At 48.5% G+C, this 17,829-nt stretch overlaps 1 protein-coding gene across 6 annotated transcripts in view; it reads right to left on the reverse strand.

The window, feature by feature from the left end:
* RBBP5 (RB binding protein 5, histone lysine methyltransferase complex subunit) overlaps positions 1–17,829 on the reverse strand; it is a 508,962-nt gene that overhangs the window by 78,183 nt on the left and 412,950 nt on the right. For 5 of the 6 annotated variants that reach the window (XM_063955094.1, XM_063955092.1, XM_063955095.1 and 2 more), the window contains exon 13: positions 9,143–9,334. In XM_063955094.1, coding sequence (XP_063811164.1) covers positions 9,143–9,334 — 192 coding nt within the window. The remainder of the gene's footprint in view (positions 1–9,142; positions 9,335–17,829) is intronic. The other variant, XM_063955097.1, reaches the window with a different exon arrangement.

The following is a 17,829-nucleotide window of genomic DNA, read 5'->3' on the forward strand; positions in this document are numbered from 1 at the left end:
TCGTCCAGCTGCGATGATCTGCCATGACTTTCGTGAAGACTCTTGGAGCCGTCGAGCGACCAAATGGTAAGGCTCAGAATTGGAAAGGTTTGTCCTGGACCGCAAACCGGTCCATCATGTATATCCAGGGATGCCATATAGTCTCCCGGTTCCACCGCCAGGATGATCGTTCTGAGGGATTCCATGCGGAACTTGGGGACTGGCAGGTATAGGTTCAACGTCTTGAGGTTGAGAATAGGGCAGTGGGAAATGTCCGGTTTATGGACCAGAAAGAGCGACGTGTAAAACCCCCGTCCTCTCTGGTCCCGGGGTACCGGAACAATGACGTTGGAGGTGAGTAGAGAGCCGATCAAGATGTGTAGAGCCTCTGCCTCTCTGAGATCCCTCAAAATTCCCATGGTGAAGAACCTGTTTGGGGGAAGGAGTAACCTTGTTTCAAGTCGTCCTTGACAAAGGCGTTCTTCGTGATGTCCCACCACCTTAGAGCAAAAGACAGAAGTCGGCCCCCCACTCTGGGATCCCCCAGAGGGCCCGCCCCATCACACTGCAGGTTTGTCGGCATGTTTGGCGGCTGGGCGCCTTGTAGCCCAAGGTTGTTTTGTGCGAGGCTTGGTGGTCTTTGCTTGGGCCTGGTAGCGGAAGGAGGCCTGGCTCTTAACTCGTCCATGGACACGAAAGTGACGAAAGGCAGTTTATATATATGACTGACCTTGTGCCAAAGTTGACGGCGGTGCCATTTGCAGAGCCACCTGCTGCGTATTCAAACAGTCCACTAGTTGCGTCATAACCTGCGTCAGTGTGGTTGCCCACGCTGGATTCTGAGGAACCAGTGGAGGTGGGGGATCCTGTTGCGGTAGTACCACCACGCAGGCTCTGCATCTGCCAGTGTCTGGTGGATCCTGAGGAGACAAAATAGCATAACACGCAGCACAAGTGGGAGGCTCAGGTGTGACCACCTTTTTTCTCCTGGATGACATTGCATAATATACTGGAAAACAGCACTGTATATTCTAAAAGTGCCCCTTAATTAGCAGCAGCCTGTCCCTGAGGAACCTATGCTGAAACAAGTCCTTGTGCAAGAATCGTGCGATCTAGCTCCACCCAGTGTTAAAACACTCACACACAGTTACTCAGCCACTCAAATGCTAGAACAAAAGGAGCCAAGTTACTCAACTACCCTGTGATATCAGCAGGCAGGAGAAAATTACGGCTGCAGAAGTGGGGTATAGGGGAGACAGTGGCCAGACCCTCCTCTCTCATCAACTCCCAGGCAGCATGTGCTCTAAAATGGCTGCCGAGTACTGAAGGGGAGGGATTGGGAGAGGAGGGAGTATACATAGCACAGCGGCAGACCTTGAGCAAGCTACTGGCCTGTCCTGGGTCGGGGGAGGGAGTGCAGGCTGGCACCCTACCCCCTCAGATGTTAGACCCCAGGGCAATACCCACCTAACCTGCTGGCTGATGCCCTGTGGTCTAGTGGAAAACAGGCGCAGCGCACTGGGCCCCCATTCATCTGCCACCCCGCTGGCTCACTACAGTGGCAGGGGATCGCCGCATATTGCAGCTCGGAACCCGTTGCGGCTGTGGGGGAGGCTACTAAGCATGTTGTTAGACTCTCCCCGGTGGAAGACCCCAGCCCCATTTAGACGTTGCCACCGGAGTCCGGGTGCTGGAGAGGGCATGCTGGGCTCTCAGTGCGCCAGCATTCAGCTCTGAGCGCTGCGGCGCTGGAGAAAGAAGGAAAAAAAAAATAACCACACCTGTTTTAACAGCCATCTCTAAACAACAGTGCTGCTCATGCGGCACCAAAAGAAAAACTGGCGGGCCTGTCGGCGGGGGCGGGGTGTAGGGAGGCAAGGCCTGCTGGGTACTTAAAAATAACCCTTTTGGTGCCTTGTCTGCTCCCAGCCAGCCTATACCTAGCGTTAAGCCTTTGGTCCGGTGACGCCTAGTGGACAAAAAAGAAAGTCACTTTCCTATCAGTCCAGATGTCCAGACACTTGCGACTGGTTCTGGTACTGGATCCTGAATATACCTGCTGTTATAAAAAAATTCTTCTGGGCAGCTGCACTGCTTTTGAGCTCTCTCTTGCAATACTCATGAGCCAGTACCTCTAATCTACCAAAGGTGGCACTGCTCTGCTCAGACATTGTGAGAACTGATCGAACTAGATTATCATAATGACTCTCCCACCATACAGCTCACTGGCTCAGTCAGTTCACAAGTCACATGGTACATTCCCCATCAGCTCTACCATACATTCATCATGTGCCAGTACCTTTAAACTACCATGTGTGGCAATGCTGTGCTCAGGCATATGCACTGTATTGTATTATACGGTGCAACATTGCCTAGTAGTAGGAAACTTGCAATAAAGGGTGCTGTCAGCTCTGTTCCCCTTCTTGGCTGAGGTGACCATTCAGAGGAAGACAATGATCTACATCAGAAACTCTAGAGAAACATTTGATAAGGTACACAGTAAGGTCCCATGGTTACACTGGAGAACAGCAAGCACAGCTGTCTAATCAAGTTGCATTCCATAAACAATGAACAGCTCATAGAAGCATCAAGGATACATATTTCAACAACTGTCTTAATGGACCCTAAAACTATTTTCTGTTCTCTATATAATATGGATAATACACTTGATCTACATTGTCCTCTTAAGTTTAGCTGTAGTAAAAGACCAGCTACACCCCGGCCACAGCATGTTTAACTTACTTCCTTCAGGCAGGCGTTACAGGGACGTCCCCGCCAGGTCCACCAGAAGCATCAAAAGTTTCTTTCCCCAAGCGGTCCGCCTGCTGAACTCCTGAACATTGACTGACTAGACGTACATGTAACTCCCTTTTGTCCCTACGGTATACCTATCTGTGTGACTTTACTTGCCCCCACCACTGCTTATCTGTTACCTACTTGCTGTTGTATAGCAAACCGAAGACAAATTCCTAGTATACGCAAGTATACCTGGCCGATAAAGCGGATTCTGAATATAAATTGTGTGTGTGTAACCAGTGTAAAAGGATGCAGAAAGGGATAATTGCACTCACTTTTTGCACAAAGGGAATGATTTACTGCAATCAGGAGAGACAAGGATGATACTCCAGTCTTAAACCAATCATTGAGTGGAACAATATGAAGTCTGAGTTTACTGAACAGTATTGCCCATGAAAAATAAGAATTTACTTACCGATAATTCTATTTCTCATAGTCCGTAGTGGATGCTGGGGACTCCGTAAGGACCATGGGGAATAGCGGCTCCGCAGGAGACTGGGCACATCTAAAGAAAGCTTTAGGACTATCTGGTGTGCACTGGCTCCTCCCCCTATGACCCTCCTCCAAGCCTCAGTTAGGATACTGTGCCCGGACGAGCGTACACAATAAGGAAGGATTTTGAATCCCGGGTAAGACTCATACCAGCCACACCAATCACACCGTACAACTTGTGATCTGAACCCAGTTAACAGCATGATAACAGAGGAGCCTCTAGAAAAGATGGCTCACTACAGCAATAACCCGATTTTTTTGGTAACAATAACTATGTACCAGTATTGCAGACAATCCGCACTTGGGATGGGCGCCCAGCATCCACTACGGACTATGAGAAATAGATTTATCGGTAAGTAAATTCTTATTTTCTCTAACGTCCTAAGTGGATGCTGGGGACTCCGTAAGGACCATGGGGATTATACCAAAGCTCCCAAACGGGCGGGAGAGTGCGGATGACTCTGCAGCACCAAATGAGAGAACTCCAGGTCCTCCTCAGCCAGGATATCAATTTTGTAGAATTTTACAAACGTATTTGCTCCTGACCAAGTAGCTGCTCGGCAAAGTTGTAAAGCCGAGACCCCTCGGGCAGCCGCCCAAGATGAGCCCACCTTCCTTGTGGAGTGGGCATTTACAGATTTTTGGCTGTGGCAGGCCTGCCACAGAATGTGCAAGCTGAATTGTACTACAAATCCAACGAGCAATAGTCTGCTTAGAAGCAGGAGCACCCAGCTTGTTGGGTGCATACAGGATAAACAGCGAGTCAGATTTCCTGACTCCAGCCGTCCTGGAAACATATATTTTCAGGGCCCTGACAACGTCTAGCAACTTGGAGTCCTCCAAGTCCCTAGTAGCCGCAGGCACCACAAATAGGTTGGTTCAGGTGAAACGCTGAAACCACCTTAGGGAGAAACTGAGGACGAGTCCTCAATTCCGCCCTGTCCGAATGGAAAATCAGATAAGGGCTTTTTCAGGATAAAGCCGCCAATTCTGACACGCGCCTGGCCCAGGCCAGGGCCAACAGCATGACCACTTTCCATGTGAGATATTTTAACTCCACAGATTTAAGTGGTTCAAACCAATGTGACTTTTGGAACCCAAAACTACATTGAGATCCCAAAGTGCCACTGGAGGCACAAAAGGAGGCTGTATATGCAGTACCCCTTTTACAAACGTCTGAACTTCAGGGACTGAAGCTAGTTCTTTTTGGAAGAAAATTGACAGGGCCGAAATTTGAACCTTAATGGACCCCAATTTCAGGCCCATAGACACTCCTGTTTGCAGGAAATGTAGGAATCGACCCAGTTGAATTTCCTCCGTCGGGCCTTACTGGCCTCGCACCACGCAACATATTTTCGCCAATTGCGGTGATAATGTTTTTGCGGTTACATCCTTCCTGGCTTTGATCAGGATAGGGATGACTTCATCCGGAATGCCTTTTTTCCTTCAGGATCCGGCGTTCAACCGCCATGCCGTCAAACGCAGCCGCGGTAAGTCTTGGAACAGACAGGGTCCTTGCTGGAGCTGGTCCCTTCTTAGAGGTAGAGGCCACGGATCCTCCGTGAGCATCTCTTGAAGTTCCGGTTACCAAGTCCTTCTTGGCCAATCCGGAGCCACGAATATAGTGCTTACTCCTCTCCATCTTATCAATCTCAGTACCTTGGGTATGAGAGGCAGAGGAGGGAACACATACCCTGACTGGTACACCCACGGTGTTACCAGAGCGTCTACAGCTATTGCCTGAGGGTCCCTGGACCTGGCGCAATACCTGTCGAGTTTTTCCCAACGGTTTATAATCATGTGGAAGACTTCTGGATGAAGTCCCCACTCTCCCGGGTGGAGGTCGTGCTAAGGAAGTCTGCTTCCCAGTTGTCCACTCCCGGAATGAATACTGCCGACAGTGCTATCACATGATTTTCCGCCCAGCGAAGAATCCTTGCAGCTTCTGCCATTGCCCTCCTGCTTCTTGTGCCACCCTGTCTGTTTACGTGGGTGACTGCCGTGATGTTGTCCGACTGGATCAACACCGGCTGACCTTGAAGCAGAGGTCTTGCTAAGCTTAGAGCATTGTAAATGTCCCTTAGCTTCAGGATATTTATGTGAAGTGATGTCTCCAGGCTTGACCATAAGCCCTGGATATTCCTTCCCCGTGTGACTGCTCCCCAGCCTCGCAGGCTGGCATCCGTGGTCACCAGGACCCAGTCCTGAATGCCGAATCTGCGGCCCTCTAGAAGATGAGCACTCTGCAACCACCACAGGAGGGACACCCTTGTCCTTGGTGACAGGGTTATCCGCTGATGCATCTGAAGATGCGACCCGGACCATTTGTCCAGCAGGTCCCACTGGAAAGTTCTTGCGTGGAATCTGCCGAATGGGATTGCTTCGTAGGAAGCCACCATTTTACCCAGAACCCTTGTGCATTGATGCACTGAGACTTGGCTCGGTTTTAGGAGGTTCCTGACTAGCTCGGATAACTCCCTGGCTTTCTCCTCCGGGAGAAACACCTTTTTCTGGACTGTGTCCAGGATCATCCCTAGGAACAGAAGACAAGTCGTCGGAACCAGCTGCGATTTTGGAATATTGAGAATCCAATCGTGCTGCCGCAACACTACCTGAGATAGTGCTACACCGACCTCCAACTGTTCCCTGGATCTTACCCTTATCAGGGAATTGTCCAAGTAAGGGATAACTAAAATTCCCTTCCTTCAAAGGAATATCATCATTTCGGCCATTACCTTGGTAAAGACCCGGGGTGCCGTGGACCATCCATACGGCAGCGTCTGAACTGATAGTGACAGTTCTGTACCATAAACCTGAGGTACCCTTGGTGAGAAGGGTAAATTTTGACATGAAGGTAAGCATCCTTGATGTCCCGAGACATCATGTAGTCCCCTTCTTCCAGGTTCGCAATCACTGCTCTGAGTGACTCAATCTTGAATTTGAACCTCTGTATGTAAGTGTTCAAAGATTTTAGATTTAGAATCGGTCTCACCGAGCTGTCCGGCTTCGGTACCACAACAGTGTGGAATAATACCCCGTTCCCTGTTGCAGGAGGGGTATCTTGATTATCACCTGCTGGGAATACAGCTTGTGAATGGCTTCCAAAACTGTCTCCCTGTCAGAAGGAGACATCGGTAAAGCCGACTTTAGGAAACGGCGAGGGGGAGACGTCTCGAATTCTAATTTGTACCCCTGAGATATCACCTGAAGGATCCAGGGGTCTACTTGCGAGTGAGCCCACTGCGCGCTGAAATTCATTGAGACGGGCCCCCCACCGTGCCTGATTCTGCTTGTAAAGCCCCAGCGTATACTGAGGGCTTGGCAGAGGCGGGAGAGGGTTTCTGTTCCTGGGAACTGGCTGATTTCTGCAGCCTTTTTCCTCTCCCTCTGTCACGGGGCAGAAATGAGGAACCTTTTGCCCGCTTGTCCACGAAAAGAGTGCGCCTGATAATACGGCGTCTTCTCATGTTGAGAGACGACCTGGGGTACAAACGTGGATTTCCCAGCTGTTGCCGTGGCCACCAGGTCTGAAAGACCGACCCCAAATAACTCCTCCCCTTAATAAGGCAATACTTCCAAATGCCGTTTGGAATACGCATCACCTGACCACTGACGTGTCCATAACCCTCTACTGGTAGAAATGGACAACGCACTTAGACTTGATGCCAGTCGGCAAATATTCCGCTGTGCATCACGCATATATAGAAATGCATCTTTTAAATGCTCTATAGGCAAAAATATACTGTCCCTATCTAGGGTATCAATATTTTCAGTCAGGGAATCCGACCACGCCAACCCAGCACTGCACATCCAGGCTGAGGCGATTGCTGGTCGCAGTATAACACCAGTATGTGTGTAAATACATTTTAGGATACCCTCCTGCTTTCTATCAGCAGGATCCTTAAGGGCGGCCATCTCAGGAGAGGGTAGAGCCCTTACAAGCGTGTGAGCGCTTTATCCACCCTAGGGGGTGTTTCCCAACGCACCCTAACCTCTGGCGGGAAAGGATATAATGCCAATAACATTTTAGAAATTATCAGTTGTTATCGGGGGAAACCCACGCATCATCACACACCTCATTTAATTTCTCAGATTCAGGAAAACTACAGGTAGTTTTTTCTCACCGAACATAATACCCCTTTTTTGGTGGTACTCGTATTATCAGAAATGTGTAAAACATTTTTCATTGCCTCAAACATGTAACGTGTGGCCCTACTGGAAGTCACATTTGTCTCTTCACCGTCGACACTGGAGTCAGTATCCGTGTCGGCGTCTATATCTGCCATCTGAGGTAACGGGCGCTTTAGAGCCCCATACGGCCTATGAGACGTCTGCACAGGCACAAGCTGAGTAGCCGGCTGTCTCATGTCAACCACTGTCTTTTATACAGAGCTGACACTGTCACGTAATTTCTTCCAACAGTTCATCCACTCAGGTGTCGACCCCCTAGGGGGTGACATCGCTATTACAGGCAATCTGCTCCGTCTCCACATCATTTTTCTCCTCATACATGTCGACACAAAAGTACCGACATACAGCACACACACAGGGAATGCTCTGATAGAGGACAGGACCCCACTAGCCCTTTGGGGAGACAGAGGGAGAGTTTGCCAGCACACACCAGAGCGCTATATATATATATACAGGGATAACCTTATATAAGTGTTTTTCCCCTTATAGCTGCTGTATAGTTAATACTGCGCCTAATTAGTGCCCCCCTCTCTTTTTTAACCCTTTCTGTAGTGTAGTGACTGCAGGGGAGAGCCAGGGAGCTTCCCTCCAACGGAGCTGTGAGGGAAAATGGCGCCAGTGTGCTGAGGAGATAGGCTCCGCCCCCTTATCGGCGGCCTTATCTCCCGTTTTTCTATGTATTCTGGCAGGGGTTAAATGCATCCATATAGCCCAGGAGCTATATGTGATGCATTTTTTTGCCATCCAAGGTGTTTTTATTGCGTCTCAGGGCGCCCCCCCCCAGCGCCCTGCACCCTCAGTGACCGGAGTGTGAAGTGTGCTGAGAGCAATGGCGCACAGCTGCAGTGCTGTGCGCTACCTTGTTGAAGACAGGACGTCTTCTGCCGCCGATTTTCCGGACCTCTTCTGCCTTCTGGCTCTGTAAGGGGGCCGGCGGCGCGGCTCTGGGACCCATCCAAGCTGGGCCTGTGATCGTCCCTCTGGAGCTAATGTCCAGTAGCCTAAGAAGCCCAATCCACTCTGCACGCAGGTGAGTTCGCTTCTTCTCCCCTTAGTCCCTCGATGCAGTGAGCCTGTTGCCAGCAGGTCTCACTGAAAATAAAAAACCTAAACTAAAACTTTCACTAAGAAGCTCAGGAGAGCCCCTAGTGTGCACCCTTCTCGTTCGGGCACAGAGATCTAACTGAGGCTTGGAGGAGGGTCATAGGGGGAGGAGCCAGTGCACACCAGATAGTCCTAAAGCTTTCTTTAGATGTGCCCAGTCTCCTGCGGAGCCGCTATTCCCCCATGGTCCTTACGGAGTCCCCAGCATCCACTTAGGACGTTAGAGAAACTATGTTTTGTGCTTTGAAATGAGCAATGTTACATTTCAAATGTGCACAAAATAGCTGTTCTGTCGGCCAGACAAGCTTTAAATACCGGAGGCCAACTTCAATCTTGTGTATGCTATAGAAAGTAGCATTTCATTGCTTTTGATTTTCCTCAATGTTTGAAAAGAAATTATGGGATCCAGCAATACTGTCAGCATTTTATTTATTTTGAATCATTAACTTTTTATTCATTTGCAAGTGTTCCCACTTTCAATAAAAGGTTTAAGAGGAGAATGCAAGGGGACGGCGTCTGCGTGAAGCCAGAGTCACAGGAAGCAGAGGCGAGGTTCTGCACCTATTTGTATTGCGCTTACCTGTCAGCACTTGTGGCAGCTCACTCTGAGCTCTGCCTTTCATTGCTGCATCCAGAGGCATGCCCCTGTCACCCTTGAAGGTTTTCGGTTTAAATGGAGAGTCTCTCTCTTTACCTTTAGCTCCTTTTGGCCGTCCTGATTGCTTCTTCTTGGATTTACTGTCCCCCTTCACTCCCAGCAGTGGGTGAACTTCTAAAATATAGGCAAAGTAAAGAAATAAGACACAGTAACTTAACAAAGATCAGTCAGTCACAGTACAGTGATGCTTGAAAGTTTGTGAACCCTTCAGAATTTTCTATATTTCTGCTGCAATTTGGCCTAAAACTACCTCAGATTTTCACACAAGTCCTAAAAGTAGATATGAGAAGCAAATCAAACAAAAATGATCCAATATCACAAATCTGCGAGTGGCAAAAGTATATGAACCTTTGCTTTGAGTATATGGTATGACCCCCTAGTGCTGCAATAACTATGTAAATGTTTTCGGTAATTGATGGATTAGTCGACTTGGGAGAAATTTAACCCCATTCCTCCGTACAAAACAGCTTCATCTCTGTTATGTTGGTGGGTTTCCTCCCATGAACTGCTCACTTCAGGTCCTTCCACAACATTTTCGAGTGGATTAAGGTCAGGACTTTGACTTGGCCATTCCAAAACTTTAAATGTATTCTTATTTAACCATTCTTTGGTCAAATGACTTGTTTGCTTTGGGTTATTGTCTTGCTGCATGTCTCAGCTCATGGACAGATGTCGTGACATTTTACTTTAGAAAATTCTTGTATAATTCAGAATTCATTGTCCCATCAATGATGGCAAGTTGTTCTGGGCCAGATGCAGAAAAACAGACACAAACCATGATACCACCACCACCGTGTTTCACAGATCGATTGAGGTTTATATGTTGGAAAGCAGTGTTCTCCTTTCTCCAAACATATTGCTTCTCATATAAACCAAAAAGCTCTATTTTGGACTTATCTGTTCACAATACACTGTTCCAGTAGCCTTCAGGCTTGTCCAGGTGATTTTCAGCAAGCTACAGACGGGCAATAATGTTTTTTTTGGAGAGCAGCAGCTTTCTTCTTACAATCCTGCCATGCACACCATTATTATTCAGTGTCCTCCTGATTGTGGATTCATAAACATTAACATTAGCATTAGCTAATGTCAGAGTCCTTCGGTTGCTTAGAAGTTACCTTGGGTTCCTTTCGGACCTTGTTATTAAGACGCCTTGCTCTTGGCATAATCTTTGTTGGTCGACCACTCCTGGGGAGAGTAATAATGGTCTGGAATTTCCTCCATTTGTAAACAATCTGTTTTATAACCTTTTCCAGTCTGATGAGCATCAACAACTCTTCTTCCAAGGTCCTCAGAAATCTCCTTTGTTCGTGGCATGATAAACTTCCACAAACATTGTGAACATCAGACTTTGATATATCCCTGTTCTTTAACCACTTGCTGGCATGGTCGCATCAAATGCGACTATGACTGCAAGTGCTTTATCTGACCTGGTCGCACAGGATGCGACCAGTCAGAAACAGTCTTAGCAGCGGCAGGGAAGAGAAACTTCCGGTCCCCTTGCCTCCCTGCACTCTCCCCTACTGATTGCCGTGCTGCCGATCACTGCTGATCAGTCAGCGCGGCAGGCCACCCTTCCCCCTCCAGCGGCTGCAGACAATAGCAGCCGCTGGGGAAGTGTAAATTAAGCTCCCCCCTGTGTACCTGGAGGCTGTTCCGGATTTCTAAATTAAAGCCGCGATGTTCTCGATTGTTGTTAATATATATATTATTTTTTAAACTAAAACCATTTTGGATAGGGTTAAATAAATGTTCTTCACCTAATTCACTCATAAAAAAACTAGATTTATGGTAAGAACTTACCATTGTTAAATCTCTTTCTGCGAGGTACACTGGTCTCCACAAGTATTCACATCGGGGTGAAGAGTAGGATCTTGATCCGAGGCACCAAAAAGGTTCAAAGCTTTTGACTTTTCCCAAGATGCTCAGCGCCGCCTCCTCTATAACCCCGCCTCCATGCACAGGGAGCTCAGTTTCCTTAACCAGCCCAATGCAGTAGTAGGTACCAGAGACGGCAACCGCTCGTAGACAAGTACACCACACACTCACCACAGGAGAGGGTGTCAGCGGCTATGCCAATACCAACCCAAAGAAGCTAAGTGCGTCAGGGTGGGCGCCTTGTGGAGCCCAGTGTACCTCGCAGAAAGAGATTTAACAACGGTAAGTTTTTATCATAAATCTCGTTTTCTGCTGCGGGGTACACTGGGCTCCACAAGGATCGGGGATGTCCCAAAGCAGTTCCTTACGGGAGGGGACGCACTGTAGCGGGCACAAGAACCTGGCGTCCAAAGGAAGCATCCTGGGAAGCGGTGGTATTGAAGGCATAGAACCTTATAAACGTGTTCCCGGAGGACAACGTAGCCGCCTTGCACAATTGTTCAAGGGTCGCCCCACGGGGGGCCACCCAAGAAGGTCCAACCGACTGAGTAGAATGGGCTTTAACGGTAGCAGGAGCTGGACGACCAGCCTGTACATAAGCATGCACAATCACCATTCTAATCCATCTGGCCAGAGTCTGCTTGGAAGCAGGCCAGCCACGTTTGTGAAAACCAAACAGTACAAAAAGAGAATCAGATTTCCTAACGGAGGAAGTGCTCTTCATATAGATACGGAGAGCCCGTACCACATCCAAAGACCGTTCTTTGGGAGACAAATCGGGAGAATTAAAGGCCGGAACCACAATCTCCTGGTTAAGGTGGAAAGAAGACACCACCTTAGGTAAATAACCTGGCCGTGTTCTAAGAACCGCCCGGTCACAGTGAAAAATCAAATAGGGAGACTTGCAGGATAATGCACCCAAGTCCGAGCCCATTCTAGCTGAAGCAATAGCCAGCAAGAACAGCACCTTAAGGGAAAGCCACTTAAGGTCAGCAGAGGCAAGAGGCTCAAAAGGAGACACTTGCAAGGACTCCAAAACCACGACAAGTCCCAAGGGGCCACAGGCGGCACATAAGGAGGCTGAATCCTCAACACACCCTGAGTGAATGTATGGACATCAGGTAGGGTGGCAATCTTTCTCTGAAACCAAACCAAAAAGGCAGAGATATGAACCTTGAGGTCAGATGCAAGCCTAAGTCTAGGCCCTGTTGTAGAAAGGCCAAGAGTTTGGCCGTACTAAACTCGAAAACGTCATGATTGTGAAACGCACACCAAGTAAAGTAAGCATTCCAGACCCTATGGTAGATCCGAGCAGAAGCCGGCTTACGGGCCTTCAACATAGTTTGAACGACCACCTCAGGACGGAAGCCTCAAGGGCCATGCCATCAAAGCCAGACGGGCTAAATCCTGGTAAACACAAGGGCCCTGAACGAGGAGGTATGGTCGTTGTGGAAGTAGAAGGGGACGATCCCACGATAGACCCAGTAGATCGGAGAACCAGTGCCCTCTGGGCCACGCTGGAGTGACCAGAAGCAGGTTTCCTCCTTCTTGCTTGAACTTCCGTATTACTCTGGGCAGGAGTGACACTGGAGGGAACACGTACGGTAGCTGAAAGTTCCATGGAATTGCCAGAGCGTCCATGAACGCTGCTTGAGGATCCCTTGTCCTTGCTCCGAAGACCGGAACCTTGTGATTGTGTCAAGACGCCATCAGATCCACATCTGGGAGGTCCCACGTGTCCACGAGAAGTTGAAACACCTCCGGATGGAGGCTCCGCTCTCCTGCATGTACGTCCTGACGTCTGAGATAGTCCGCTTCCCAGTTCAGGACGCACGGAATGAACACTGCTGATATGGCTGGAAGATGGAGTTCTGCCCACTGAAGAATCCGTGATACAGGTACTTCCCTCATTGCCATGCATCTTCAAGTGCCGCCTTGATGATTGATGTACGCCACCATGGTGGCGTTTTCCGATTGTACTTGAACGGGTCTATTCTGTATGAGATGCTGGGCCATTGTTAGTGCATTGAACACTGCCCGCAGTTCCAGAATATTTATCGGGAGTAGAGACTCCTCCTTGGTCCACCGACCCTGAAGAGAGTGTTGTTCTAACACCGCGCCCCAACCTCTCAGACTGGCATCCGTTGTCAGAAGGACCCAGTCGGATATCCAGATGGGACGGCTCCTGCTCAATTGTTGGTCCTGCAGCCACCAGCTCAGTAACAGGCGGACCTCCGGAGACAATGAGATCATGCAAGATCTTATCCGGTGAGGCAGGCCGTTCCACTTGGTCAGAATTAACTTCTGCAGAGGGCGATAGTGGAACTGAGCATACTCCACCATGTCGAAAGCCGACACCATGAGACCCAGCATTTGCATTGACGAATGTATCTACACTTGCGGACGAGATAGGAAGCATTGAATCCTGTCCTGAAGCTTCAGGACTTTCTCCTGAGACAGGTACAACCGTTGGTTGTGAGTGTCCAATAACGCTCCCAGGTGTAACATGCTCCGAGCAGGAACCAGGGAGGATTTCTTCCAGATGATCAGCCACCCGTGGGGCTGTCATCCACTGGACCGTCAGATCGAAAGGACACAGGAGAAGTTCTGGGGAATTTGCCAGGATCAACAAATCATCCAATTACGGTAGGATCCTGACCCCTTGACGGCGGAGTGTAGCCGTCATGACCGTCATTACTTTGGTGAAAACTCGTGGAGCATTGTCAAACCAAAGGGTAACGCCCGAAATCGGTAATGAAGGTTGCCCACCGCAAACCGCAGGTATTGTTGATGAGATACCGCAATAGGGATATGCAGGTAGGCATCCTGTAGGTCCAGGGAGACCATATAGTCCCCAGGCTCCATGGCCAGAACAATAGAGCGCAGAGCTTCCATACGAAACTTGCTTGTTCAATGACTTCAGATTGAGAATGGGCCGCAAGGACCCGTTCGGTTTCAGGACTAGAAACAGCGGTGAATAGTACCTCTTACCTCTCTGAGCCAGAGGCACCTGTACCACCACTCCAGTGGTCAGGAGGGAATGTACGTGTTTGCTTTTGCCGGATCCAGAGGCATATCTGTCAGGCAAAACCGCTGCGGGGGGACGATTCTTGAAGGGTATGGCGTAACCTCGAGCGACGACTTCCCTCGCCCAGGTATCTGAAGCGGTCTTCAACCATTCAACCATGGAAGCTCGCTGACGGACGGCCCAGGCACGCTTCGATCTGGGCTTGGCAGGTCTGGAAGCACGAGCTTGTTTTGGGTATGCCTGACCTTTTACTTTTCCTGGAGGACGAAAGGGCAGAGGGAAAGTACTTTTAGCCTTGTGTGTTGAAGGAGCCGTACTAGGTAGGCAAGCTGATTTAGCAGTAGCCAGATCAGCCACAATCTTATTGAGGTCTTCTCCAAAGAGAATATCTTCCTTGAAAGGAAGCACCTCCAGGGTTTTCTTGGAATCCATATCCACCGACCAGGATCTCAACCAAAACGATACGTCTGGCCAAAACGGGCACAGTAGCAGCCTTGGCCGCGAGCACCCCGACATCGGAGGCCGCCTCCTTAAGGTACAGAGAAGCCGTGGCAATATACGAGAGACATTGTCGAGCATGCTCAGATGCATTGGAAGGCAGTTTCGCCAAGTTCCTGAGCCCACGCCTCAATAGCCCAAGTTGCTGCAATTGTTGGCCTATGCACAGCCCCCGTTAGGGTATGTAAAATCGCTTATAAACAGCCCTCCACATGTCCATCCGTCGGTTCCTTCAGAGAGGTGACGGTAGTTACTGGCAGAGCAGAGGAAACAACCATATGCGCCACAAGAGAATCTACAGGCGGAGGGGTTTACCAATTTCTACATACCTCTGCAGAGAAAGGATACCGAGTTAACAGTCTCTTATTCGGTGTAAATTTTGTCCCCGGATTTTCCCAGGATTCCTGATGTATGTCAACCAGGTGTTCAGAATGGGGTAAAACTTGTTCAACCACCTTCTTACGTTTAATCCTATCCGGTTTCTTGGAGACAGCCTCAGGCTCATCAGACACCTGAAGAATGAGCCTGATTGCTTCAATCAGATCCGGGACATCCACCAATGACTTCCCTTCCCCATCAGAAACATCTGTGACAGTGTCTGTGGGGTCAGTATATGCACCGTCCTCGTCAGAGGACGTGTCTGGAATAGCAGTGGATTGGGAGGAGGTAATGGCCCATTTAGAAGATGACTTAGTCTTAGGCGGGTGAGAGTGACACTTAGATTTAGTCATAGATCAGTTTAAATGCTGAAACTGAGTGGAAAGCTGATCCGCCCATGGCGGGTTCACAGCAGGGACCATACACTGTTGCAGTGGCACAGGTGGTCCCACAGGGGGCGTCAATTTAGTTACAAGCGTGTTTAACAATGTGGAAAATGTAGCCCAAGGTGGATCTTGGGATGCCTCAGGTGCTACCGACCCACTGGGGGGTAAGGAACCCCCTGAACCTGAACTCTCAGCTGCCATATCCTCCGTTACGTCTGCGGCCTCACTACCACGCAGTGTAGGAGAGGCCCCAGCGTCATTGTCACGTGAAGCAGACATAGCGTGTGCACAATAATGGGCAACCTGGTACAAAGTGTAGCAGCACTATATCTATCAAGAACTCTTAGTAAAGTGTGCCTATGATAGCACAGACCGTGAGTTCAAGAGATACAGATTATATGGTGACTATAAAACACAAGTAAAAATACACCGTAAGTATATATTGTGGGACAATCCCATATTAAACTGAAACAAAAACCTGAAACACTTGGCCCCCTCAGGTATAGCAATATAAAAGCCCACTGAGTGAAATACCCTTTAAAAAGGCAACCACGCAGCAGCTACATGCACACACACAGATATAGTCACAAACGTACCATGCAGAAATTATGTACCATAAAACTGCACTGGACTAGCAATACAAAGTAATACTCAGTATGGCTATATGTGTTAACAATAGATATAACAATACACAGCAAACACTGGATGTATATCACAGGGTGTTTGTACCACACAACCCTGAATGTATGCACTCTTTCTTAAACTGTCCCAGTGACAGGTAGAATACTTAAGTGTCCTGTAAGAAGCACAGCATTGGCAATCAAGCGGTTCTACAGGAGAATCTAAAGAGGCTAATTGGAGGACTGCCGCGCCCCCGAGAGCAGCAGTGGTGATATCTACGGGGAGTCACTCAACCCCCTAGAACATGAATACACAACAAAAAAATGAGAGATCACGTCTGCGCTCGTCGAAAAATACAATAGAGATGAAGTTAAATGTGCACAGTATCTAAATAGATAGATAGTTCTCAAAGTGGGTTGAATAATAGTGTCACGTGGTGTAGTTAAAACGTGTGGAACCTTTCTTTGTGTGTCTTAATTTCTAATTCTCCGAATTGAATCTTGAATAGGTCTATGTCCTCGGTCGCGTCACAACGGAGTATATTTCTCCTTAGGGGTGTCTCAAATATTCGTTCTCCGGGTTTTTCTCCTGTACTCGCGTCCGGGGTATCGGGATAGTTCTTATCCTCAGTAATTGGAGACAAAGAGACAGGGAAGGCCGCTGATAGTGTAGTAGGCGTATTATAGGTAGTGGAAGTGTCTTTAAATGAAATCTTTAAAAAGATGGTAACTGCTAATTGCGTACCAGTACTCACGTGAAAGACGTGATGTACCCCTCGCGTAAAGGTATCTTTGGTGTTCTTATGATTTTCTCCTCTTCCTCCAGACAGGGTCCTTTATAGTCCTTGTCCTCGGGAGTGAAAAAGGAAATGGAACAGTTGATAGTGTAGTAAGTTTTTAAAGTGGAGTGAATAAATGCTGAAAGGCAATTCACTCCTCTAAACTTAGGATTTATAATGGGGGAGTGCGTACCGTACTCACATCCATAAAGGGGGGTGGAAAACACATAAAGGTATCTTTAGCTCGATATGTTGTCGTACACGGTCACATTCATGCAAGTAAGGTAGATGAGAGGAATAATGAGCGTACCCAACTCACACTGCACAATGAGGGGACTTGTATATAATGGTATCTTTAAGGTGATCCTGCAGGTTCTAGATGCTCCTTATTCCAGGGTCCGTTCCTCTCGTATTAAACATGAAGAGAAACGAAGCATGGTGTCATGGAGTGACACATAAAATAATAAGAATTTACTTACCGATAATTCTATTTCTCGTAGTCCGTAGTGGATGCTGGGAACTCCGTAAGGACCATGGGGAATAGCGGCTCCGCAGGAGACAGGGCACATCTAAAGAAAGCTTTAGGATCACCTGGTGTGCACTGGCTCCTCCCCCTATGACCCTCCTCCAAGCCTCAGGATACTGTGCCCGGACGAGCGTACACAATAAGGAAGGATTTTGAATCCCGGGTAAGACTCATACCAGCCACACCAATCACACTGTACAACTTGTGATCTGAACCCAGTTAACAGCATGATAATAGAGAAGCCTCTATAAAAGATGGCTCACTACAACAATAACCCGAATTTTTTGGTAACAATAATTATGTACCAGTATTGCAGACAATCCGCACTTGGGATGGGCGCCCAGCATCCACTACGGACTACGAGAAATAGAATTATCGGTAAGTAAATTCTTATTTTCTCTGACGTCCTAGTGGATGCTGGGAACTCCGTAAGGACCATGGGGATTATACCAAAGCTCCCAAACGGGCGGGAGAGTGCGGATGACTCTGCAGCACCGAATGAGAGAACTCCAGGTCCTC

Source organism: Pseudophryne corroboree, chromosome 2 (assembly GCF_028390025.1).
Source record: "Pseudophryne corroboree isolate aPseCor3 chromosome 2, aPseCor3.hap2, whole genome shotgun sequence".
Lineage (NCBI taxonomy): Eukaryota > Metazoa > Chordata > Amphibia > Anura > Myobatrachidae > Pseudophryne > Pseudophryne corroboree.